This window comes from Bombina bombina, chromosome 5 (assembly GCF_027579735.1).
Source record: "Bombina bombina isolate aBomBom1 chromosome 5, aBomBom1.pri, whole genome shotgun sequence".
Lineage (NCBI taxonomy): Eukaryota > Metazoa > Chordata > Amphibia > Anura > Bombinatoridae > Bombina > Bombina bombina.
This window is the reverse complement of record NC_069503.1, coordinates 1,015,375,035-1,015,388,788: the sequence shown is the minus strand read 5'-3', so window position 1 is coordinate 1,015,388,788 and position 13,754 is coordinate 1,015,375,035. Positions and strand designations below refer to the sequence as shown.

The following is a 13,754-nucleotide window of genomic DNA, read 5'->3' as shown; positions in this document are numbered from 1 at the left end:
ATCAGGGCGGGACTCGCAGTCCCCTAGCTATGAAAGAAGTATCTCGGATACTTGCTTGGGCAGAATCCAGCTCTTGTCTAATTTCTGCGGTACATATCCCAGGTATAGACAGTTGGGAAGTGGATTATCTCAGCCGTCAGATTTTACATCCGGGGGAGTGGTCTCTCCATCCAGATATGTTTTTCAGATTGTTCAGATGTGGGGTCTTCCAGAAATAGATCTAATGGCTTCTCACCTAAACAAGAAACTTCCCAGGTACCTATCCAGGTCCAGGGATCCTCAGGCGTAGTCGGGGGATGCATTAGCAGTTCCTTGGTTTTACCAACCTGCTTATATCTTTCCGCCTCTAGTTCTTCTTCCAAGAGTGATTTCCAAAATCATCATGGAACATTTGTTTGTTTTTCTGGTAGCTCCAGCATGGCCTCACAGGTTCTGGTATGCGGACCTTGTCCGGATGTCCAATTGTCAACCATGGCCACTTCCTTTAAGACCAGACCTTCTGTCTCAAGGACCGTTTTTCCATCAGGATCTCAAATTGCTAAATTTGAAGGTATGGAAATTGAACGCTTAGTGCTTAGTCATAGAGGTTTCTCTGACTCAGTGATTGATACTATGTTATAGGCCCGTAAATCTGTTTCTAGGAATATTTATTATCGAGTTTGGAAGACTTATATTTCATGGTGTTCTTCTCATAAATTCTTCTGGCATTCGTTTAGAATTCCTAGAATTTTACAGTTTCTTCAGGATGGTTTGGATAAAGGTTTATCTGCAAGTTCCTTGAAGGGACACATCTCTGCGCTTTCTGTTTTATTTCACAGAAAGATTGCTAAGCTTCCTGATATTCACTGTTTTGTTCAGGCTTTGGTCCGTATCAAGCCTGTCATTAAATCAATCTCTCCTCCTTGGAGTCTTAATTTGGTTTTGAAAGCTTTACAGGCTCGTCCTTTAGAGCCTATGCATTCTTTGGATATTAAACTACTTTCTTGGAAAGTGTTGTTCCTTTTGGCTATCTGCTAGAAGAGTTTCTGAATTATCTGCTTTTTCTTGTGAGTCACCGTTTCTGATTTTTCATCAAGATAAGGCAGTTTTGCAGACTTAATTTAAATTTTTACCTAAAGTTGTGAATTCTAACAACATTAATAGGGAAATTGTTGTCCCCTCTTTGTGTCCTAATCCTAAGAATTCTTTGGAAAGATCTTTACATTCTCTTGCTGTTGTAAGAGCTTTGAAATATTATGTCGAAGCTACTAAAGATTTCAGGAAGACTTCTAGTCTATTTGTTGTGTTTTCTGGTTCTAGGAAAGATCAGAAAGCTGCTGCAATTTCCTTGGCATCTTGGTTAAAGCTTTTGATTCATAAGGCTTATTTGGAGTCGGGTCAGGCCCCGCCTCAGAGAATCACAGCTTATTCTACTAGATCAGTCTCCACTTCGTGGGCTTTTAAGAATGAAACTTCAGTTGATCAGATTTGCAAAGCAGCAACTTGGTCTTATTTGCATACATTTACTAAATTCTACCGTTTTGATGTATTTGCCTCTTCAGAAGCAGTTTTTGGTAGAAAAGTTCTTCAGGCAACTTTGATTCCTCTGCTTATGTTTTAAGTTTTTTTCTTTCATTTATGAGAAAAAACTTATTTTTTTGGTTGTGAATTTATTTTTTCAGTGGAAAATGGCTGTTTTTATTTTATCCCTCTCTAGTGACTCTTGTGTGGAGTTCCACATCTTGGGTATTTCTATCCCATACGTCACTAGCTCATGGACTGTTGCCAATTACATGAAAGAAAACATAATTTATGTAAGAACTTACCTGATAAATTAATTTCTTTCATATTGGTAAGAGTCCATGAGACCCACCCTTTTTATGGTGGTTATGCTTTTTTGTATAAAGCACAATTATATTTCCAATTCCTTTTTTGATGCTTTTTTCTCCTTTTTTCTATCACCACACTACTTGGCTATTTGTTAAACTGAATTGTGGGTGTGGTGAGGGGGTGTATTTTATAGGCATTTTGAGGTTTGGGAAACTTTGCCCCTCCTGGTAGGATTGTATATCCAATGCGTCACTAGTTCATGGACTCTTGCCAATATGTAAGAAATTAATTTATCAGGTAAGTTCTTACATAAATTATGTTTTTATACAAAAAATCATAACCACCAGAAAAAAGGGTGGGTCTCATGGACTCTTGCCAATATGAAATAAATTAATTTATCAGGTAAGTTCTTACGTACAGTAAATTATGTTTTCTTTCATGAGCTAGTGATGTATGGGATAGAAATACCCAAGATGTGGAAGTCTACAGAAGAGTCACTAGAAAGGGAGGGATAAAATAAAAACATATTCAGTTGAAAAAAAAAAATCCACAAAAATATAAGTTTTTCTCATAAATTTAAAGGAAAAAACTTAAAACATTAGCAGAAGAATCAAACTGAAACAGCGGCCTGAAGAACTTTTCTACCAAAGACTGCTTCAGAAGAAGCAAATACATCAAAATGATAACATTTAGTAAATGTATGCAAAGAAGACCAAGTTGCTGCTTTGCAAATCTGATCAACTGAAGCTTCATTCTTAAAAGACCATGAAGTGGAGACTGATCTAGTAGAATGAGCTGTGGTCCTCTGAGGTGGGGACTGTCCCGCCTCCAAATAAGCTTTATGAATCAAAAGCTTCAAACAAGATGCCAAAGAAATGGCAAAAGCTTTCTGACCTTTCCTAGAATCAGAGAAGACAACAAATAGACTAGAAGTCTTCCTGAAATATTTAGTAGCTTCAACATAATATTTCAAAGCTCTTACAACATCCAAAGGATGCAAAGATCTTTCAAGAGCATTTTTGGGATTAAGACACAAGGAAGGAACAACAATTTCCCTACTAATGTTGTTAGGAAGAAATTGAAATGAAGTCCGTAAAACAGCCTTATCCTGATGGAAAATCAGAAAAGGAGACTCACAAGAGAGAGCAGACAATTTGGAAACTCTTCTAGCTGAAGAGATAGCCAAAAAAAACAACACTTTTCAAGAAAGTAGTTTAATATCCAAAGAATGCATAGGCTCAAAAGGAGGAGCCTGCAAAGTCTTCAAAACCAAATTAAGACTCCAAGGAGGAGAGATTGATTTAATAACAGGCTTGATATGAACCAAAGCCTGAAAAAAACAATGGATATCAGGAAGCTTAGCAATCTTTCTATGAAATAAAACAGTAAGAGCAGAGATTTGTCCCTTCAAAGTACTTATAGACAAACCTTTATCCAAACCATCCTGAAGAAACTGTAAAATTCTAGGAATTCTAAAAGAATGCCAGGAGAATTTATGAGAAGAACACCATGAAATATAGGTCTTCCAAAACTCGATAATAAATCTTCATTGAAACAGACTAACGAGCCTGTAAGCACTAAGCGTTCAATTTCCATACCTTCAAATTTAACGATTTGAGATCCTGATGGAAAAATGGCGCTTTAGACAGAAGATCTGGTCTTAGAGGAAGTGGCCAAGGCTGGCAACTGGACATCTGCACAAGATCTGCATACCAAAACCTGTGAGGCCACGCTGGTGCTATCAGAAACACATACAAATTTTCCATAATGATCTTGGAGATCACTTTTGGAAGAAGAACTAGAGGCGGAAAGATATAAGCAGGTTGGTAAAACCAAGGAACTGCTAAAGCATCCACCATCTCCGACTGAGGATCCCTGGACCTGGACAGGTACCTGGGAAGGTTCTTGTTTAGATGAGAAGACATTAGATCTATTTCTGTAAGACCCCACATCTGTACAATCTGACAAAATACATCTGGATGGAGAGACCACTCCCCCAGATGTAAGATCGGATGGCTGAGATAATCCGCTTCCCAATTGTCTACACCTGGGATATCCACCACAGAAATTAGACAAGAGCTGGATTCTGATCAAGAAAGTATTTAAGATACTTCTTTTCATTGACATATGCCACAGTTGTGATATTGTCCATCTGAAAACAAATGAATGGTTCTCTCTTTAACAGATGCCAAACCTGAAGAGCCCTGAAAATAGCACAAATATTGATTGGTAACCTCACCTCTTGAGGTTTCCAAACCCCTTGTGCTGTCAGAAATCCGCAGACAGCTCCCCAACCTGAAAGACTTGCATCTGTTGTGATCACAGTCCAGGTAGGATGAACAAAATAGGCCCCTTGAATTAAACGATGATGGTCTAACCACCAAGTCACAGAGAGTTGAATGTTGGGATTTAAGTATATCAATTGTGATATCCAAGTATAATCCCTGCACCTTTGATTCAGGGCAATGGGGAGATTAGGTTTTTTACATAGGGCTTTTATTTGGGGGGGTTGGTTGTGTGGGTGGTGGGTTTTACTGTTGGGGGGTATTTGTATTTTTTTTTACAGGTAAAAGAGCTTATTTCTTTGGGGAAATGCCCCGCAAAAGGCCCTTTTAAGGGCCATTGGTAGTTTATTGTAGGCTAGGGGTTTTTTTATTTTGGGAGGGCTTTATTATTTTGATAGGGCTATTAGATTAGGTGTAATTCGTTTTTATTTTTGATACTGTTGAAGTCTTTTTTTGTAACTTAGTTTTTTTTTCCTTTGTAACAGTAATTTTTTTTTTTAGATTTAAATAATTTGAGTAGGCTTAGGTTTTTTTTAATATGTAACATAGTTAATTTAATTGGTAGTTTAATGTAATTTTAGTATAATAGTTGCGGTAGGTTAATTAATAGTTTAATATAGTTTAATTTAATTGTAGGATAATAGTTAGGGTAGGTTAATTAATAGTTTAATTTAATTCTACAGGTAAGTTTTAATTTATTATAAGATAGAGATGTTGTAATTTTAATGTAAAGTTAGCGGGTTGTTAGGTTTAGGGGTTAATAGCTTAATTTAGTTTATGGCAATGTGGGGGGCTGGCGGTTTAGGGGTTAATATGTTTAGTTAGTGGTAGTGATGTGGGAAGACAGAGGTTTAGGGGTTAATACGTTTATTTTGTTGCGGTGGGGTCCGGAAGCAGCGGGATAGGGGTTAATACTTTTATTTAGGTTGCGGCGGGGTCGGGGAGCTCGGAATAGGGGTTAATAACATTATTTAGGTGGCGGTGATGTCGGTGCGGCAGATTAGGGGTGTTTAGACTCGGGGCTTATGTTAGGGTGTTAGGTGTAAACTTTACTGGTTTTAAATATAGTGTATAATATATAAGTGAATACATTAACTAGAATAAACATTCAAAAATAAAATTATATATATATAAAAATTTAATATAAAAATATATAATGCCAATCTAAATTCATAAAAACTTCTTAAAAATATTTTTATATATATTAAATGAATGGATTCAAATCTAATTCAGCATTGAGACCAAAGGGCTTTAGGCCTCGATGATTGAAAGCTCGTTTTTAAAATGATATGATGTAAAGATGTTCGCACTGGAGTGCGAATATAATATCGTAATGAATGAAAGTGTTCGAAATTGATTGCGTGTATGTATTCGAAATGGGCGTGTTTTCGTCATTCGACATACGCATATACATGTAACCAGAGTAAAATGTAAAATACGCTGTGATTGGAGAATATTAAGGAAGTACTCATAAATATGCGTACATAAATGTAATGCAAGGTATTATGGTAACAGAAATAATATAACAGTAAATATGATTGGTTAACAAATATTGCACATTGAACATTGTTTAAAACATATACGCAATTTCGTAATAATACAAATGAGTGAAAATATCTAAATAAAGAGCGTAAAAATATTTATTGTACGATTTCAATAAAAAGAATAACAAAATATAACCAGAACAGTAAAAGCAGAATTCATTGCGAAGGAGAGGGCGTAAGATGGGCGTTCCATGGGCGTAACCTGAGTAAATCTCGCATGTTTTGCAGATATGTTACGATGATATAAAAACATACGCCATACGAATCGCACATTCAACTCACATACATATCTCGCCAGCAATCCTTTGGCGAAATAACATGAATAACATTATTTACAATATTTATTCCATTTTAAAAATAATACGATATAACGTATTTAGACAATATACTATAACTGTAGTTTTACATTTTGAAATATGCAAACGCAAACTGAAATAAAGTGAATCATTAAAATTACGAAGCGACGCAATGATATTTGGAAACCCATTTCGAAGTTCATGAAATGATATAAGGAGGCGAAGTTTATAGTTTGCTATGGACAGCTTATCGCGTAACGTATTGTTTACAATGGACTGCCCACTTTATACGATCATTACGCAAGGTGTGAAATTTGCGAGAGTTGCGAGTCAGAAATACACATTTCTCACTGCCAATGACGAACTTTCGTGTTTTAAAATTAAAAATCAGTTTAGCTTCTATTCTTAAAAGTTTATTATTTAGATCGGCCTCCCCTTCAATCGAGTTTTATTTTCCTAATACCCCAGAATTTTAACCCTTTAGTATTTTGTGCATGTACTTCTCTAAAATGTTTTGAGAGGAGGTGACATTTAAATCCATGTTCTATATTAAGTATGTGCTCTCTGATCCTGTCTCTTAGCGGACGTGAGGTTATTGCTTATAACAGCGGCACTGTATTAAGTATATAACATTTTTATCAGTGCATCTAATCAGATCCTTAATTTTGTATTCTGGTTTGGTAACAGTGGAAGTAACACTTTTGGTTTTGTTGCTAAATTTACAGGATTTGCAATTTATACATGGGTAGAAGCCTTCCAATTTATTACCTACAAGGTCTATGTTGCAATTATTTGTCTTATTCTGTCTGAAAGTGCTAGGTGCTAAAATGTTTTTTAGATTTCTGGCCTTTCTATAAACCATTTGTGGTTTATCCGTTAATAATTCTCCTATATAAGGGTTAAGTTGTAATAAATGTCAATGTTTGTTAAAAATACCTTTTAGTTTTTTTATAATTGATCTTATAGTCCGTTTTAAATGGTTTATCTAATCTTCCTTTGTTGGTCATGGATTGAGTTGCATTTTTACTTTTATTTTTATTTTGCAAAATAACTTCTCTTTCTTTAATTCTTGCATCTAATTTAGCTTGATTTACTAAGTCTTGATCGTATTCTCTTTTTCCAAATTTGCTTTCCAAGAGAATAGCTTGCCTATCAAAGTCTTCAATTTTACTGCAGTTTTTTCTCATTCTCAAAAATTGTTTTTTTGGTATATTTTCCAACCACTTTTTGTAATGACAACTATGTTTTGGTAGTTATTTTGTTATCCTCTTCAATTTCCACATCTATATCAAGATAGCTAATTTTTTATCTACTACTTTCATTTCCAATATCTTCTATAAAAAGTTCAAGGAGTTAAGGGTCCCCCTTCCAGACTATAAAAATATCATCAATGAAACGGCAATAGAGCACCAAGTTCGACTCCCAGTTTGAGCCTTGGATCAAGTCTTCCTCCCTATAGCCCATAAATATATTAGTATAACTGGGAGCGAACTTGGTGCCCATCGCCATTCCCATAATTTGAAGATAACATTGGTCATAAAAATTAAAATAGTTGTTATTCAAAATAAATCTTATACTTTCCAGTAAAAAAATCAACGTGTTGAATAGGCATATCACCTGCTTTCATTTAAAAATATTCAACCGCTTCTAATACAAAATTGTGTTTGATATTGGTATATCATGAACAGACATCTATTGTAATTAATAATAAATCATTACTCCGTTTAATAGTATTAAGTGTTCTGAGAAAATCGGAAGTATCTTTTAAATATGATGGCAATCTTATGACATATGACTGTAAAAGGTGATCCACATACTCTGATAGATTTGAAGTGATGGATTGGATACATGAAATATGTACAATTGTTTACTCTATTGGACTTGTCCACCACTCAATGTATCAACTATAAACATTTAAGATGGATTATTATCCGACATAAGGTTGTTATTACGGATTGCCCCTTTAACAAAAATGAATGATCTCACAAAATGAATGATCTGATTGTCCCTTTAATAAAGTGGTATAAAGTAAGAGGAAGTGCAATCACAGGCTCATCTTGAAAAAAGCTGTGTCCTGAAACATGTTGATGAGTTGTCCTGTGTTGCACTAACAAGAAGGATCCTGCTGTATACTAAGCTTTGAAAACAACAGAGATTTCTACTCTGCATATATCCTGCATATTGTCTGTGTCTAAGTATACAAAACTCACTAGTGCACTGAGGAAGAAAACATCTTTAAGTTTACAAGAATAATTCCAATAAGAAGTTTTAAATACATCCGACAACGAGGTATCTACTCTAAGTGCCGGTAATCCGACCTCCAGATTGGCTGAAGAAACAGACACGTGATTACTATATGTCAGAACCCGGACGTGGCAGTGAGAATGCCGAGACTGACACATGTGATACGTGTGAAGAGCAAGGCCAGAGAAAGCCTAAGATTTATATCAGCTTTCGAATTGCGGTGAGTAGATACCATTGGAACATCATACTATAATCGTTACACTAAGGATATTATGCACAAACATCGGTAAAAGTGGCTAATATACCAAGAGTTTTTTTGTCAAAATACTTTTTTCAAAGACGTTGAAATAAGACTTTGCCTGAAACACTATAAGTAATGTGAATGAACACGGAGACATTATCACACTATATAGGGGGCAATCTATATCTATATCCATTATAAAACGGGACTCAATGCAATACAAATTTGTCACTTGCTGCTAATATATTGTTGCTAAACTTATGTTGATACACGTTTAACATCTGTGGAATCTAACAACTACTTATAAAATTAATCAAATGTGCATAGTTTTTTTTTTAATAAGGTGCACCTTATTATTAGCTGTATTAAGAAGTTTTTATGTTTAATATTTAGAAACCTCTTGTTATGCTTCTGACGCTTTGCGGATGACGTGCCTCAAGGCAGAGAATAGATGAGAAAACGTGTGCATGCGCGAGTCACAGGTGTAGATGAACTGCTCATGCGGGGCACCATGTTGGTTCTACCCAGATAGACCACCGTTATAGGGCACCTATACTGAGCTTAAAGGGGGTTTGGCAGACATCGCATTTTATAACAGAAAATATAGTTAAACCCTTTTAAATATTTAATATAGATAAATTACAAAAAGTATTTATATTCCACAATGTTTTTAATAATTTATAAATATTTTTTTGGGTTTCCTATCCCTTTAAGAAGTTTTTATGTTTAATATTTCGAATTTAAAAAACCACTGTGTTTTGGTGTTCTATCTTGCATGATTCATTATAAGAATATGATGATTTTTTATTTATGTTGATGAATTTTTACTATATATATTAATAAGATAATAAAAACTACATTCATTCATATTGGTTCGCTTTTTTAGACAACTATCTTATATCATCTATATTTGTAACTCAAGGGAAATAACAATAAATCAAGCAAAAAGTAATACATATAAGGGAGGAATATTGTACTATCACTAGTTTATGGTCATGTGTGATACTAATCCCACATGTAAGCAAAATTTACCTTCTCTATATATACTGTATCTATTGTATGATATAGACTGAATATTTGGAGATTACATTCTCTCTGAATAAGTGTAGTTTGCTTCTTTAGCACACTCTTTTTTGTGTTGGTGAAGCTAACCAATTAACCCCTTCACTGTCAGGTATTTCAGAAGTGTGGTGCACAGTTGCAATTAGCGACCTTATAATTACCAACAAACAGTGGCAAAGCCAAGCATGCCGCTATTTCTGGACAAAGGGGATCCCAGAAAAGCTTTAACAACCATTTCTCTTATGACTGCAGTAGTTGTGTGTAAATAATTTCAGCGAGAATCCCAAAGTTTGCAAAAAATGTAATGATATTTTTTATATGATAGTATTTGGTTGCCAAATAGTGGCATGAAATATACTAAAATTGGCTTAGATCAATACCTTTGGTTGTCTTCTTTTTTAAAAAAAAAAATATATATATATATATATTTAAAAGGTACGGCTATCCTTGTGTTACATAATTCTGCACTTTTTTTCACTTGTCTAGTTTGTACGCTGCTTAGATACAAGGAGCAAGAATTCCAGGCAGGGTATTGACAAATCTTGCCCCCACCCCAACACCCAAGAATATGGGGTGTATACTACTAGATGCTCGGCAATGCAGGCTGTATTAAGTCCAAAGGGACAAAATTATCACAGCTAAACCAGCTTATGCTCTTGTAACACCCAAGTAATTTTATTTTTCTATATAGATAGGATACATACAAGTATTAAATGACATTAAAACAAAACTATCTACCTACTCTTTAACCTGAAAATGGCAACCAGTTAATAAACTGCCCTTATTTAGTAAAATTATGCATTATTGTGCTGTCTACTTGTTTAGTACTTTTCATTCTATCACCACTGCTATGCTCATTTAATGGGATGTATTAATGAGGTTTTGGACTGATCAAGAAATGAATGTGCATAATGTTGTAGGTCTCAGACAAAAACAAATTGCTATTCAGACTCTCAGTTTGTCATGAATAATGAATGCATTAAATATATGTAAAATTACATTAGGAATTACATTTTAGTACAAAAGTAATGCAATACAACGTTTCACTTATGATATGATAGTATGTTTTTATTTATTGGTACACAATACTACACACTAAAAAAGTACAAATAAAATAGTATTCCATAGTTGGGTAAATCCTTTGAATTTATGCTAATTACTTTTACAAGAAAGTGTAATTTGTTTTACAATCTAGTTGCAGATAAGTGATAGGTAACTGTACAAACATAATATAAAAAAACGTGGAATAGAAAATGAACCAAAATAAAATTTGAATATCCTGGAGTTGACCAGTGATAAACATTAAAGGGACAGTGTACAATTTTTTTTTCTCCTTTAATGTGTTCCCAATTATCAATTTTAACTGCTAGATGGTATTGCATTGTATTTGCCTGTTGTATCCCCACTTATATTGAAAATGTCAGTAACATAGGTACTGGTTATAAAAAAACTATTAAAACAAAAATGTTTAGATTAAATCATGCTTCAGGAGGGGGTAATAAAATGTTCATTTTCTATTTTTTCAAGTATTGGGGCTCCATGTACGAAGCAGTGAAAGCTGCTCCAGAGCCTTTGCGGGGCAGGTTCGCATATGCGAGCCTGGTTCCCGAAATGTAAGAAGCAGCGGTCATTAGACCGCTGCTTCCTACACCCTACACCACGTCTTAGCTGGCGAGGCAAAATCACTGAGAGCACGCTCGCTCTCGGTGATTGACAGCCCCTTCAGTCGCGTGATTGGTCGCGCGATTGAAGGGGCGGGCATTACACACTCCGATCAGTGTGTAATGATACATACGGGCAAGTGGTCAACAGATCCGCTGCCTGTGTGTAGTGAAGGCGGGTGGACAGCTTCGCGAGTTAAGAAACTGTCCGCCCGCCATTTAGTACATGGCGCCCTTGGTCTTGAGTATACAGTAATAAAAAAGATGAGGACTTTGTGTAAATAATTAGAGAAGATAAGGAGGTCTGCTCTCCCTACAAGCTCTGCCCTTTTTATTGGGTTGACATTTTAATTAGCAGAAAATATTCATATATTTCATATATAAAAATAAACATAAAGAAGCTGATATGACAAGTTATTGGAAACACATTAAGGGGAAACCAATGTTCCACATCTACCATATAGTCTGGAGTGTATTCTTCAGGCTATAGAACGTTGAGCCTACAACATCCTACACATAGATAGATAGATAGATAGATAGATAGATAGATAGATAGATAGATAGATAGATGATAGATAGATAGCTAGATTTATTGATTGATCTGTAGATAAGTTCATGTATATCTGTTCCTAACTGGCCACAGTAAAAAAGATAAACAATGATCATGAGGCTTTTAAAACATTCATATGTCTCTAGATTGCAAACCAATGCAAATGACACAATTGCTATTTTAAATGCTTTTAAAGGAACATGAAACCCATTTTTTTCTTTCATAATTCAGACAGAGTACATTTTAATTTTAGAAAACTTTCCAATTCCTTGCTATTATCAGATTGACTTTGTTCTCTTTGTATCCTGTTTGAAGAAGATATTTAGGAAGGCTAAGAAGTGGGCACATCTGGAGCAATATATGGCAATGGTTTAGCAAGAATACTTTTAACAATGTTATACAATATGCTGACATCTAGTGATCAAAGTGTGTAACATTGTTAAGATCAATCTTGCAAAACTGATGCCATATATATGGTGTTCCACACACACAAGCATTCTCCTGAGCCTACCTACCTGCTAAACAACAAAAGAGACCAAGAAAAACAAAGTAAACGATCGAATAAGTAAACTGTATATTTTTTATTTTATTTTAAATTGTAAACTCTGAGTCATAAAACAAATGGATTTCATATCCTCTTAAACATGTATTTTGTAGGTAAGTGTTATGTGATTCAGTACTTCACTGCTGATATATAATAAACATATGTACAAGAAATGACTTTATTGTCCCTTTAAGGCAAAACAATTTGATTTCTTTCACTTTTTATAAGTTTCACTGCAGTTGTTTTTGTGCACCAGAGTAACACACTGGCACAGATTTAGGCTGTTGAATACATTTTACTCTCTTCTCTGTGCATTTCTCAGTTCACTATAGAAATAACAGCGCTCTCTTGGCATTTCACTCAATTGCTATAGAAATTCAGCTAAATTAGAATGGCATTTGTATTTTCAGTACCCTGAACTACACAAATGCATAGTCATCCACAGGGTTGTGGTGATCAACTCACGCTCTGTGTGAACTTCCTCTGAGAAACGCAGCAGCTGAGAATACAATAGCAAGGGAACTGCATTCAAAGCAACAACTAAGACGTGAAGATGACAACAAGATGTGACAACAGGCACTTAATGAATGAATAATATGAGTGTGATGATGGGGACGATGACAGGTTGAGTAAGCTCACCAGGATGGACAGGTCCTTTTTTGTCCTTTATTGCTGCCTCTGTTGTACCATGATCTTCTAGGCAAGTAACTCCCATCCCTGCCTGGGGTATCTCAGTATCAGTGCTGGTTAGCCAAGTGGACTCGGTTTCTCTAGTCCAGCTCTCGTAGTACCTTGGTTCAATAGCATCAGCCCTGCTTCCTCCGCAACCCATAGTCCTTTTACTGACACAGCAACAGCAGCCAGTCAGCCAACACACAAAGATGGATGGAGATCTGAATTTAAGCAATTCAACCTGCAGCAAGTACTGCTCAATGGAAAATATTAAACACTGAGCCCTTGATCATAGACACCTTATATTAAGTGGCCAGTACAGACCTTAGTGAGCAGCAAATATCCTCAGATCTGTAGCCCCATTGTGCAATCTGCAGCTAGACTGGGAGATTGCAGGAACACAAGGCACTTTGTTAGACCTCTCTAGGCAAGAAACATTGGTATATAAAGAACTGGGAACTAAGGGAAGCAATTATTTGCTCCTGATAGGGAATGCAATACTAAAAGATGCAATAACGTCCTCACCATGCGCCTAAATTGCATCTGACCATTGTCTTTCCAGTCCTTTGTTCAGCTTTCTTTTGCTGTATTTTGCTCTATTTGCTTCCTGTGCTATTCCATGCAAAATATTAAAACATTAGTATGCAGTCCTCATATTCTGCTCTCAGGGGTGTGTGTGAGTGATGTAGTGCCTGGTGCAGGTTCTGTATTCTTCTCTCATGGAGAAGCATCCTGCTCCAAACACTGACTCCTCCTCTGACATAGCCTCCCTCCCCTTTAAGGTGGACTAGTTAAATATGCAGCCCTTAAAAAGGTGAAGAAATGTAAATGCTATATATATATATA

General features: G+C 35.5%; 1 protein-coding gene across 1 annotated transcript in view; it reads right to left on the bottom strand.

Annotated features, from left to right (window-relative positions):
• The window catches only part of BAALC (BAALC binder of MAP3K1 and KLF4), a 149,095-nt gene extending 135,883 nt beyond the window's left edge, over positions 1-13,212 (bottom strand). The window contains exon 1 of the mRNA XM_053713190.1: positions 12,876-13,212. Within this exon, the coding sequence (XP_053569165.1) occupies positions 12,876-13,068 (193 nt within the window). The 5' untranslated portion in view covers positions 13,069-13,212. The remainder of the gene's footprint in view (positions 1-12,875) is intronic.
• Between the last annotated feature and the right edge of the window lie 542 nt (positions 13,213-13,754).